This window comes from Anarhichas minor, unplaced genomic scaffold, assembly GCF_050575085.1.
Source record: "Anarhichas minor isolate MPS153535 unplaced genomic scaffold, ASM5057508v1 ptg000017l, whole genome shotgun sequence".
In the NCBI taxonomy this organism is placed as follows: Eukaryota; Metazoa; Chordata; class Actinopteri; order Perciformes; family Anarhichadidae; genus Anarhichas; species Anarhichas minor.
Window position 1 is genome coordinate 7665743 of NW_027466463.1, and position 13322 is coordinate 7679064.

Below are 13322 nucleotides of genomic sequence, written 5' to 3' on the forward strand. Positions count from 1 at the left end.
CGGTTGATCCCTGTTAGTGTGATGGATGGAGCGAGGTCGCTGACAGCTACTGACAGAAGTTGCTCTGAGCAGAATCAGAGAGGAACGTTAGTCTCATCATATTGCTGGAAATAGAGTTGGAGTTTATTCAGAGACGCGAGAAGCCAAGCGTGTTGAAGGGAGACTGTAATATGCCTTCTTTTATATTCTTGTTTTTCAGCAAGGTTATTTTCATAAAGGTGATAAAAAGCCACTCGCATCATTTCATTAAATTAAACTTGTTGTAAATAATGCTCGTCACGGTTTTGAAGTTCAAAGTATCAAATGTACCAAAACATAAATATAAGTTATGGAGTTGTAATTTATAAATGTATCAATCGTTTCACATCAAATGTATCAAGTTTTAGTTTTCTTCATAATTTAGGACGGACTAGAGCTAAAATGATTTGTCGATTAATGGATCGGTCAACAGAAAAATGATATTAATCAGCCAGTTATGAAGCACAAATGTACATTCTCTGTTCCCAGCTTCTCTCCTGTGAGGATTAGCTGCTTCTCTCTGTCATATATATAAAAGTAATTTTTGGATTTTGAACTGTTGGTCGAATAAAACTAGCAATTTCAAGACATCCCATTGGGCAGTTGACAGTCTTATCGGCTTTATTTTCTATTTATAAAAAAAAAAGATTAATTGAGGAATTAATCAGCATATGAATTGATACTTTGAAGAATGGACCTGTTAGCTGCAGCCGTAAGCCATTACTAACCACTTCCACCAACACACCTGGAAGAAATCACATTTGTAGGTCCCGAGCCAACACGTCGGGTTTGTAGACATTTTTGATTAAAAGCCTTTCAGGAAACAATGTCTTTTCTCAACGACTTGTGCACCAAGTGTTTCAGTGATGGTGTCTTGATACTTAAAAGAACGGCAAAGTAGAAGCTAATGGGAATCAAGAGTAAGAGCAGAGTCTCTGTTACAAAGAGGCGCTCAGAGCAGCAGAGTGGTGAGTATAACATGACTGTGACATGTGATTTATCAGGAACTAGACGGGAGACTAGGAGAGCGCACACCTCAGCCAGGGCCGTGTGCTCTGTCTCGCTATGTTAACGAAAATAAATAATTAGCGTGTCTAACCCCCGTCATACAGATCAGCAGCGAATTTAAACAGGGAGGCTTCCCCTAAAATAAAGCGGGAAATATGGAATAAAGCCTCAATAAAGTCTCTAATACAAGCCTGTTATAGGTGCAACACATTCCCACGCCTCAAACTATGTAGGTGCACCTCGAGTGTGAACGCAATAAATGCTCGTATATATGCTCGTTACATTGCAGAGTGTCTTTTCAAAACAATACGAATACAAAACGTGAGAGTTGAAGCAGAAGTGTAGGATATTTTGGGTCGTTTAAATATCTTATGACTAAGTGAGGAGTTACCACCAATTGGATTTCGTTTAGATTTTCGATGTATTTTTAGAATCCATGTTATTGTGCATTTGGAAAAGGACACGTCGCTACCCCTAACGGCGGGAGTCTGAAGACGCGACGGCTCAGAGAGCGATGAAAGGATACTTTGATGTGCTTGAAAGAAACATCTCGCCACAAAACTGAGTAAAATTAACTCAACCTCGCAGTTCTTCGGGAGAAGAAGAAAAAAGGAGTGGGAGCTGAGAGAGAGGAGGCGCAGTAATGGCAGGCTATGTGGAAAGAAGTGAGTGGAGACGAGTGAGGAGACGAGATTAAATGAAAGCGCGATGGAAAAGAGTGGCTGCTGTGACAAAGGGCTGTCAGTTGCAGTATCGTCAGACTTGCTTAAAAGAGCATACAACATTAAGCAGGAATTTGATAGCATCAGCCGCCCCGCAGGCACACACACACACACACACACACACACACACACACACAAACACCCTGAGTTTCCTCTATCAAGTGTAAAAAAAAAGACGTTCAGGTGATCATATTAACAAATCTCTCATTTCTGCTGACAGAACTGGTGACTCACATTTTCAGGAATCATCTCATCCCAGTCTCCACTGCTCGCCACTTTATTTAGACTTTTAATGCGTGCGCTCTTTACAAAACCCTCCGACACATTTCACGACTCAATGGTGATCGTTTGGAATAGCCCCAATACAGACCGACCGTAATACAGTTTAGAATGAGAAATGAGTGGAAGAACCGACATAAAGTGTCTCAGGAAGGTGTCGGCATAGATTCTCCAAATCTGTGGAACTCTACTGGAGGGGTGAACACCATCCTTCTGAAAGATATTCCCTCATTGACTGTTGATGGGGGTTGAGAGCGCTGCCGAACACGATCTGTTGACTGTGAAGGTCTCCATGTGATCCACATCATTTTGCATGCTCATCAAACCATTCAGGGACACATTGTCCGCAGTGTACGGGGAAGGGCTTCATCAAAGAATAAAGGAGGTCACTCAGTATTTATATTTGATTGCCAGCGGCCCTTTCTCCCTAATCGTTACCACCATGCTAGCAGCTCTCTGAATGACTCTCTAACATGCTCACAGTGGCAAAGCTAACGCGTTGATGTTCAGCAGGTAACGTGTAGCATGTTAGCATTTGCTAATTAGCACTAAACAGGGTTGACGTCGCTAGACGAGAAGCCGGGATCACCGACGTAAATGCAACGTTGAGCTGGTGGCACGGCATGAAAGATCAGGAGATCACCAGAGCAAGTCAATCTCGAGGGGCCATGGAGTTCCATCCAGGGACTGTGGAGATGTTTCATTAAAAAGAAAAAATGTCAACCTCGTGTCGAGCGCCAGAGGAGAAGTCATGGGATCACCAAAGTAATTTGGATTCACCCTCTGGGGACCACGAATGTACAGAAGCTAATGACAATCCATCCAATAGATTTCCCTCCAGAGTGGTGGACCGTCAGACGAACCAGTGTTGGTGCATTCGTACGCCAAAGGAGGTCAGGAGTCAGGAGTGATGCGGCCGAATCCTTGAAAACGCAGGTTTAGTTTAGTTCAATAGTTCGAGATGTTCCTTTAGTGAGATGCCTTCAAAACACGGGTCTCATGAGTAAAAGTTGACAGCTGTGTGGGTGGGGGGGGGGGGGGGGGGGGGGGGGGTTGAGTGCTCCTCAACAGCCCTGGACTCTTGTTTTGGAACAAAAACTTCCAGCTCAGTGGACTCGCAAAACACTCCCAAACCCCTCAGCTCACATTTTCAGCTGTGTAGCAGTACCACAGGTGAGCAGCTGTTGTCGGGGAGAAATCAAATCCTTTATTCTTGATCCAAAAGAGCAGATGACACAACAGTTTTTCATACCGATGCATGACTTCGACGAACTTTTCCACAAGTCTGTTGGACAAAAAAAGACAATTCCTCGTTGTGTTCTTGTGTCTTTTAATCTTTAAGATCTTTTAAAAAAACTTCTCGTCCGCCTCGAGGCCTTGTACCAGCTGTGCCAAATGGCAAACACTGACAGTCTCTCAGCTCATGTTTTATTCAAACCCGGTTGAAGGTTTTTTCAGTGCAGATAGAGTTTCTACCGGCCCCGTGGCATTACAGACAGTTCCAGAGGATCGAGATGAATACTGTAACGGGGACACACAGTGTTACTGAAGGGTGTTTTTGCCCAGACTGGCTCTACAGTATGTCAGCCTATAATGGGCCGTTGGAAAGTTGATTGGAACCGATGTGCATTGTTATCAGAGGTAACGACGGCCGTTAGATTCTGATGGAGTGGCCCCTGGGCCTCGTGAAGTCTGCAGCTGCGGGGCCATCTGGATAGACTCCTGGCCTTTGTCTCTCGACGCTTTCTTTCATCTGTGTTTTGCTTCTTCTTTAATCCTCTGATTTTCTCTTAACCTTTTTCTTTATCTTTGCCTCTTGTTCTCGGTTTAAGGCAGTAGAGCTTGATGTGGTCTATTAATATTGCAGGAAGGGAGAGAGACAGACGTGATACAGCGGGAGAATACACAGGAAGGTGCTGGAAGAGGTACAGAACAGATAGCTAATTACTACGATGTAATATAGATACTTTGGAAGCTTAAAAGTTCCACTTTTTGTCTGTTGCTCATGAAACTGACTCCCAAAGGAAGAGAGGAATAGTTTAAGCAAAACTAAAAGTGTGCAGTTACACAAGAAGTTCGGGAGTTGAGTTTTCATTTAAATTAAATCATGAGTGGTGTGATACATACCAAATGAATCAGAACACACAAGGCCAAATTGCCTCCTAATTTACAATACGGCCTGTTGCTGACAAGCAATGTAGCATTTAAAAAGGCAATTTTTTTTTTTTTAATCGAGTCTGGCGCGATTCTCCCGCACAAATAAGGAACATCACATCGCTTCAAGGCAAACTTGTGTGTGTAAATTAGTTAGCAAATATGTCAGTAAACATGAATTATGAAGCTTTTGCATGTCTCAAAGAGGCGGTTGCTAACAAGTGGCTAAACGAAACTACAAGGTGTCTTAAGGTGCCATGTTCTGATGTTAATTCAAATTAGCATGCCGTGTCTGCATGCTACCAGGCGCTCTCAGTGTGGGTCACATGTAATTCCAGAGGCTGGTGATTAAACCACTCTGCTGTCTGCGGGCACGACGCCTTCATGCTCGCTCTTGTGTGAGGAAAATTAGCATGTTTTAGCATTTTAATAACCCGCTGTACCTGTCAATGGCACGGCCGGACTCGGCTACTTGTCAGAACGTGTGGTAGACGTCTCTCAGCGTTTTTTTTTTGGTGTGAAATGCAAAATAGCCCGCAGATCTGGCGGCATGTGCACACACACACACACACACACACACACACACACTCATACTTCTCAAACACAAATTCACACTCATAGATACATCACACACTGTGCCCTTTTCACTTTCCATTTGAACGGTGTGTACTTTAGGTATCCATGACAGGCAAGTGGGACATGAGGCGAGACGGGATGCTGGTCACGATGTACAGAGGGCACAGAGACGGGCTGCATACTGTACAAAGCCCCTCTTACTGCAGCTCCTCTGTACTCTATGTGGTGGAACCTCAAAGTAAAACGCCTCGTGTTCATCCTCCGTTATGGACCAGTACTTCAGCACATATGTTTCGCTCTACGGTCCACAAGGGCGGCCTCAGGCTTCTGCTGATGAAACCTCAGTAGCAGGTTTCATCAGTAGGAACCCGGCTAGAGAATAAAAGACTACAGTGCATTGCCCGGAGAGATCCACACAGACTGTTGCTGGAAGAAGCTCACACTGACATCTGTCTGATAGAATGGACCCAAGCCTTCATCTACTGTGTGAAGTAAATCTTGTGTCATTCCAGGCCCATAGTAGCAGTTGTTTTTATCCTGCAATCTCTCTCAATACCCAGTTTCCACCCGTATCGACTCGTTCACCTATTTTCTTATTGTCCACACTTTACCAACATTGTTTCTTCCTCTTTCTTCGTCTTTTTTTGCTCTGTAACAGAGTGCTTCCAAGAAGTCAAAGGATCAATTGTCCGTGTTTTTTGTGTTTTGTCTGCAGAGGGTTTGGCTGTGGGGGTTGCATTCGGAGCCATTGGAAAGACTTCATCGGCTACTTTTGAAAGCGCCAGGTAAGCTTGGTACCAGGAGAAAGAAGCATGCGTACAGTACACATTTTCACTGTCGAATATGGAGAAACGGAAGACATTCTGTATCGCGTAGCAGCTTGACCCCACCAGGATGATGCGTTTCAGATTAACAATTGTGTTTTCTGTTGTTGTTTTGTTTTGGGAATAAGCCTTGAGATAGTTAAGTGTAGGTATAAAGTGAATGTGGTTGAGATTAGGTAATGCGTTGGTGTGTTTGAGGTTAGGGTAAGAATTTGGTCAGGTTTGACACCTGTACCCATCTCTGTGCTGTTGTTGTGTGCTGCTGACATCTAGTGGCTACATTGTGGTACTGCAGAAAACAGTGCAAGTGGGATTCTGGTCATTTTAGAACCAGCATCTGATTATGAAGTTCTCTCTATGGACCCATTGGAGAGAATCAAAGTGAACATAGTTATCAAGAGAAACATTGCAAAAAATATACACTTTATGTCACACTTTATAATACAGCCCATGATTTACAGTGTAGATGTCATTGTATGAAGCAGGTATTAATAAAATACTCACCACTTCCTACTGGTACTTGAATGTAAGTGTACTTTATTGTGCAGCAGGAGTCATAAACCAACATTTTCACCTGATTATGGTGCTGGACCAAACATGAAAGGGTCACTAAAGACATCAGGATTCATCCTCTGGTCACCATGAATGTACCAGAAGTCATGGCCATCCATCCAATAGTTGTCGAGACGTCTCGGCCTGTGAGGTGTTTTTTGCGTACAGTTGAAAATGTTTGGATATAGTTTAGGATAAAAGATGGTTTGGGGTCGCTTTAAAGGTTTTGCCAGCTGGAGAGAATATGGCAGCTGTCTGGTGCTGTGTGCTGCCGCCATCTAGTGGTGACGTGGTGGTACTGACAGAGAGTGAGCCGGTGTTTGGCTCACTCTAATAGATGTTACCATTTTACCACCAGATTGTCTTTTTTTAAATAACGGCCGATATAAGTTTTCATTGAGAACAATTTTTTAAAACAGACCAGATGATGAATCCTAAGGACTTTGGTGATTCCTTGACTTAATCTAGCGTCACCTGCAGGTCACAGTTTTCTCTTGTCTTGTGACAACATATACAGGATGGATTTGCACAAAACGTTGTACAGACATTCATGGTGCCCTGAGGATGTCTCTTTGTGAATTACCGGAATTTTCCTCTTGCGCCTCCATGAGTTTTGACAGTTTTGTTTTTTCGTGAAATGTCTCAACAACTATTGAACTATTGTTCCTCACATCAGGTCAAAATGTTTTATTTTTTCATAAACATACAAAAGTTTGGCTCGTGACCAAATAGCTGCATAACTAATTACGTTGCCATCAGCCTCAGCTGTATGCGTACATGCTTAAACTATGACGGTAATTATGGTAAACATTATAGCCTCTAAACATCAGCATGGTAGCGTTGTCATTGTGAGCGTGTTAAGATGCTGACACAGCTCAAAGCATGGCTGAGCTTAGCCTCTCAGAGCTGCTAGCATCAAGATTCTTAGCTTTTGTCCTTCCCTTCATCAGGTGAGATGTGTTTCTCGTGGTGTCTGGCTTCAGTGACAGTTGGTGTTTATTTTTACCGTAGAGTTTCATAAATATGCAGAAGTTAACTAAAGTCAAACATGTGAACGCCTGGTAGACGTCCAGAGTAACGTGTCAGGCAAAGTAATCAGGTGCTAAGTAATGAAGCTATATCACTAAATCAAGGAGCCCAAGAGGTAGGTTGATGGTATTTGGTCTTTTTTTTTTTGTTCCCTCAGAAATCTGGCCATCGGTATTGGCATCCAGAATTTCCCAGAAGGCCTGGCAGTGAGCCTGCCGCTTCGGGGTTCAGGGATGTCAACATGGAGAGCCTTCTGGTGAGAAGACGTGTGTCTGTGAATGTACAAGAATGAAACAACTCAAAGGCAAAGGCTAGAGCTGAGTACAGATGCCATTTGGATACAGCAACCCGGCTGCTCTTGTTCTCCATCAGGTACGGCCAGCTGAGCGGCATGGTGGAGCCCATTGCCGGGTTGCTCGGCGCCGTCGCTGTCGTCTTGGCAGAACCTCTCTTGCCGTACGCGTTGGCGTTTGCTGCCGGGGCGATGGTCTACGTGGTGGTCGATGACATCATACCTGAGGCTCAGCTCAGGTGAGGCGGGGAAAAGTAGATTGATGGAGGGGTGGACGACACTTTTCAGCACAGCCGGATTAAAGAGTGAATCGCATATAGAGACTCTTTCAGCATCGGTCTCAAACTAATCTCCCATTTTTTTGGTGTCACCAGTGGCAACGGGAAGCTGGCGTCCTGGACCTCCATCCTGGGCTTCGTGGTGATGATGTCACTGGACGTCGGGCTGGGCTGAGCTCACCGTGACAGCAGGAACACTCAATGGCCGCGATGTCGTCGCTGTGCTGCTGACATCACTCTTTTAAAAAGGGGACCAAATGAAGTGATTTATTCTGAAACACTGTTTATCCGTTTCACTACTTGAAATTCATCGGCGATGACAGAAACACCGAGCTATTTTGTAAAACAAGTTGTGAGGATGACTATACTTGAAAAGTTCTCTTTAATGTGTTTGATTTTCATGCAGGAGCTGTCACTTTCTCTTTTCTTTTTCCAAATGGCAGACATCTAATTTAGGAATGAATTTATGGCTGTTTAATGATTATTCTCCTGATTGCAGCGCTCGTACATGTTTTGTTGAGTTCTTCTTCCCGTCATGAACGTTAAAGGATTATTATTTCTGAGGGTACTTCTTCTGGTTTATGTATTTCGTCATGATGGCAATACTTGAAGTCTGGTTGGTTTGGTGATTTGTGGGACTGTTAATGACTTATCAGATTTTCCTTTATTACTTTTTCCAAATGTTTTTTTTGTGTGTGTGTGTCTACACAATTTTGAGGTTTACAGTTTTTGATTACAGTAATTTGTTGACTTGTTCATCCATCATAATTCACATACTCATTACAAACTGAAGCGATACGGTCTCCATTTCGACCAAATGCAGTGCCTTCTTCTTCTTCTTCCAATAGTCTACTGCCATCCACAGGCCAGTCTGAAGAGCCACATGTTGTGGTCTGTGTCTAATTATTGAAATGCTGAAGTTAACGCTGAATAACATGTGAAGTATCTACATAATTAAACAACCAAGTGATTCTCAGGGTTCTCCAGCGTGTGGTATTCAGAGCTGAATCATTTTGATCTTTTTAACCGTTGTCTCTGATTGATGCATGCAGCTCTAGGCCAGTAATTATTAAACTTCTAAGGAACGGTTTATATTATAGTCTACACTCGCCGGCCACTTTATTAGGCACACCTGTTCAATTGCTTGTTAAAAAAAATTGCCAATCGCATGGCAGCAACTCAATGCATTTAAGCATCTAGACGTGGTGAAGAGGACTTGCTGAAGTTCAAAGCGAGCATCAGGATGGGGATTGAAGTGACTTTGAACGTGGCATGGTTGTTGGTACCAGACTGGTCTGAGTATTTCAAAAACTGCTGATCTACTGGGATTTTCACCCACAACCATCTCTAGGGTTTACAGAGAATGGTCCAAAGAAGTGAGCGGCAGTTGTGTGGATGAAAATGCCTTGTTGATGTCAGAGGTGGATGGGCAGAGTGGTTGGAGATGATAGAAAGGCAACAGTAACTCAAATAACCACTCGTTACAACCGAGGTATGCAGAACACCATCTCTGAACGCACAACACGTGGAACCTTGAAGCAGACGGGCTACAGCAGCAGAAGACCACACCGGGTGCCACTCCCGTCAGCTAACAACAGGAAGCTGAGGCTACAATTCGCACAGGCTCACCAACATGTGACAATAGAAGATTGGAAAAACGTTGCCTGATCTGACGAGTCTCGATTTCAGCTGCGACATTCAGATGGTAGCGTCAGAATTTGGCGTAAACAACATGAAAGCATGGATCCATCCTGCCTGTATCAACGGTTCAGGCTGCTGGTGGTGGTGTAATGGTGTGGGGGATATTTTCTTGGCACACTTTGGGCCCCTTAGTACCAAATGAGCATCATTTAAACGCCACGGCCTACCTGAGTATTGTTGCTGACCATGTCCATCCCTTTATGACCACAGTGTTCTACCCATCTTCTGATGGCTACTTCCAGCAGGATAATGCAGCATGTCACAAAGCTCAAATCATCTCAAACTGCTTTCTTGAACATGACAATGAGTTCACTGTTCTCCAATGGCCTCCACAGTCACCACATCTCAATCCAACAGAGCACCTTTGGGATGTGGTGGAACAGGAGATTCGAATCATGGATGTGCAGCCGACAAATCTGCAGCAACTGCGTGATGCTGTCACGTCAATATGGAGCAAAATCTGTGAGGAATGTTTCCAACACCTTGTTGAATCTATGCTACGAAGAATTAAGGCCGTTCTGAAGGCAAAAGGGGGTCCAACCCGGTACTAGCAAGGTGTACCTAATAAAGTGGCCGGTGAGTGTTTATGCTGATGTTGGCATTTGGTGCAAAGCACCACTGTGCAGCCTCACAGAGCCCCTGTTGTAGCTCTGTGGTTAACCTAAAAAAAGTGAAATATTTCCTTAAAAGTTTACTGATAATTTCATGTATTTGGAATCAGATGAGCCCTAGAGTGGGTTGAGCATGCTGACCCTGATTCGTTAGTTTTCACAGGACAAACGGCTCTTCTAAGAGAGCTAACTTGTGACAAACATGTGACGAAGAACTGCAGCTCCAGGAAACGGCTTCCTTCAGTCCTCGGGGTGAGTACCAATAACAACACACGGGTACACACCACGTATCCCCACACATTTAATGTTTTGTCTTAACAAAACAGCACATGAATAGACCGAATCTAAAACAAAAGCTTCACAGAGTTAAATCACAGAGTTAAATAATGAATTTACAGTACGGGCCTCCAGCTCACTGGGCTACAGAAGCGTGACTGGGACCGGCCTGTGTTGCAAGAAGTTAATGAGACTTGTTGGCATGTCCAGCTGGTCGATACACTGGATCTTGTCGATCTTTTTGAGGTATCTTCGGACGGAGAGTCGGCACTGTGAAGTCAAGGCCTTTGGATTTCCTGGAGACGACAGGAGAAGAGTTAGGAGAGAGCGTGGCGAACACAAAAAGAACAGGATTTCAGTGCACAGTTAAATGCTCTTAAAAACAAAGTGCCACACCTCTTTCCTGCAGGAGCAGCTCCACGGCCTCGTTCTGCTTCGTGGACTTCTCGATGATCAGCGTAGGGAGGTAGACGTTTGCGCCGAAGTCGATCAGCAGCTGGATGTACTCCACGCCGCAGCCGTGCCTGAGGCACATCTCCAGCACCGTCTTGGGCTGCTTGATAGAACTCAGCAGCTTTGCGTCCGTGCAGTTGTAATCCGGGTCCGCCCCGTAGAGGAGCAGCAGCTCGAAGCACTCCATGTGTCCGTAAACGGCGGCCAGGTACAGCGGCCCGCTGGACACCCTGGCGCTGGACGTCCAGAGCAAGACCTTAGAGCGGGAGTTCACCTCCGCGCCGCGCTTCAGCAGCTGCTTCAGTATCTCCACGTCGCCCTCCCGGGCGGCGGTGAGCACCGGGGAGCAGTTGTTGGACGCGTTCCCGTTGGGGTTGGCGCCGGCGCCGAGGAGCGCTAAGACACAGTCCAGGTATTTCCCGCGGACGGCTGCGAAGAGAGGGGTCTGAGCCTTGACGTCCACGCAGTCTACCAGGGCGCCGTGGCCCAGCAGGACCTGCAGACAGCTGAAGTGGCCCTTGGACACGGCGGCGTGCAGAGGCGTGCCCGCCACGCCCCAGCCGCCTCTGCAGTTGATGACCTTCTTGTAGACTTCTTGGCAGAGCATCTCATCGAGGAGTCTGTCATCGTTTTGTAACACCGCTTGTCTGAGCTGGGAAATCTCACAGCAGCTTTCTTCTTCTGCAGAGGTCCTTAGTCGGAGCATAGAACCTGCTGGGAAGGAGAGAGAAAGTTAACTACACAGCAACAATATATATTTGACTAAAGGCTTGATGTAAAGATACATGCAGCGACTTCTTGGAGCTACAGCCTGAGTTGCTGCACAGAAATCCATTCAGACCTAGAATGAGGTTCAAGGTGTTTGAACCGTTTTGTGAACTTTAACACGCAAGTGTCCATTTATAAACGTATTTGTTGTCATTGAACAACTTGTAGGCACTGCTCCTATAAGCATCAGTGAGAGCGCGTGAAGCCACACTGCACGCGCTGCATCAGCTCAACAGAAGCCCACTACTCCAAACTCCCTTCAAAATGTCACACAAATTAATGTTTCACGGCTTGTCGACTGAAAAATACAACCTGTTGGTCACAACTTATTCTCGTATGTGAATAATTACGGTTTACTGGAAAATTCGGCATAAACATAATCAATACAAAATGTCATAATCAACGTTAAGTATTTCTAAAATGCATGTCTCCTAACACGGTGTCGTGATGGGGGAATAAAACGTATAGAACCGGGACTTGTTGTGACGTTATTGAATGAATGCCGAACTACCGACGGGCGGATAATACTCCGTGTGTAACTACAGGAGCTAGTGTTTACTTAACGTTACTCTCCGTTCACAGTAACGTTAACCTCTCTGTATGCTAATACGCGCTCCTCGACAGGAAGAACTTCGCTATTATTATTCAGCTACAACAACCACCGAGATGTCCAGTTAGATATTAAACTGCACGTTTCGCGTTACACATCTTTATTGTAATGAGCTGTGGTGACACAGAGAAGCTGTTCTGCTGTTTAGGTTTAATATTAGCCTACCTAAGACGTGTCGCCATCAGCTGCCCTCTTCATCTTCCTGTTTGTTCTTCTTCTTCTTCTTCGTCGTTTCTGTGTTGTGCATCTCGTTCAGTTTAACGTCGCATTGCTGCCCTCTGGTGGTTCACTGCTGTAATAACACGGAGGAGCGCGTGGCGCCTCCGGAAACATTGTAGAATTTAAATCTGTCATAATATCTGTCATATTGAATGGATTAAAAAAATCGAAATAATAAACTGTCAATTAAAACATTATTTGGCTAAATTCATAAAGCCATCAAGTGTTCAGTCATCATACTTGATTTCATATAAAAGTTTTATTGGAGTTTTATTTATATTCATACTAATTTAAATGTTTTATAATGTTTTTATTTCTTTATACCAAATTTACAATATCAATTACACTTTTAATTCATGCAATATTTTACTTTAAATGGCCATTTATGAAAAGTGACATGGAATAAAAATGTATTATGAACTTTTGACTGACTTTTAAAAAAACGGCATTTTGAAATAGAATGTAATGCAATTAAATAAGAATAAACTCTAATGAAACTGAAGATGCAAATGATGAAGCAACATATTATAATTTGAATATACCCTCTGATTGTTGGCTGATTTAAATATTTTACTCAATTTATTCATATGTTTTTTTGTTGTAAATGTTAAAGCAGGGTTAATAAGTAAGAGGAAATATTATATGCAGACACATTATTAAATGTAATGAAGGAAATTTTATGTATTGTTGAAGTCAGACGAGAGGGGAAAGTCTCCTCACCAAGAGAAATACAATCGTATCCATGGCAATGGACTGACAATACTCAGCTATGGTTGCCTTATCACTGACTTCCACTTTATCTGTTCCCTCTCCAGGCAACCTAGATGGCATCCTTTCTTTTGAAGCGAGGTCTATTTATTTTGCACGTGCGTCACAGAGCCTTTGTTTGGTTAGTGATGAGCTCTCCGAGTTGGCTCTCGGACAACAACAAGGCCGTGGGCGCAATGCAGGA

At 44.1% G+C, this 13322-nt stretch overlaps 2 protein-coding genes across 3 annotated transcripts in view; one reads left to right on the top strand and one right to left on the bottom strand.

The window, feature by feature from the left end:
• slc39a11 (solute carrier family 39, member 11) overlaps positions 1-8721 on the top strand; it is a 103141-nt gene extending 94420 nt beyond the window's left edge. The window contains exons 7-10 of the mRNA XM_076093196.1: positions 5473-5542; positions 7320-7418; positions 7535-7693; positions 7829-8721. Of these exons, the coding sequence (XP_075949311.1) occupies positions 5473-5542; positions 7320-7418; positions 7535-7693; positions 7829-7907 (407 nt within the window). The 3' untranslated portion in view covers positions 7908-8721. The remainder of the gene's footprint in view (positions 1-5472; positions 5543-7319; positions 7419-7534; positions 7694-7828) is intronic.
• Positions 8722-10332: 1611 nt separating this feature from the next.
• LOC142951571 (ankyrin repeat and SOCS box protein 12-like) lies at positions 10333-12392 on the bottom strand. Of its 2 annotated transcripts, none has more exons than XM_076093200.1 (3): positions 12317-12392; positions 10717-11484; positions 10333-10616 (listed from the first exon to the last, which is right to left on the bottom strand). In XM_076093200.1, exons 2-3 carry the CDS (start codon positions 11477-11479, stop codon positions 10465-10467), a joined length of 915 nt encoding a protein of 304 aa, XP_075949315.1. In that variant the 5' UTR covers positions 11480-11484; positions 12317-12392; the 3' UTR covers positions 10333-10464. The 2 variants fall into 2 exon arrangements, with proteins under 2 accessions (XP_075949315.1, XP_075949314.1); XM_076093199.1 differs by having other exon boundaries at positions 10717-11487; positions 12317-12388.
• Between the last annotated feature and the right edge of the window lie 930 nt (positions 12393-13322).

Bases quoted from the DNA above. Each gene is read 5' to 3' on its own strand.
- LOC142951571 (XM_076093200.1), bottom strand. From the start codon at position 11,479: ATGCTCCGACTAAGGACCTCTGCAGAAGAAGAAAGCTGCTGTGAGATT. The intron at 10,617-10,716 runs GTGTGGCACTTT...TGTCGTCTCCAG, and splicing joins GCTGCTCCTGCAGGAAAGAG to GAAATCCAAAGGCCTTGACT.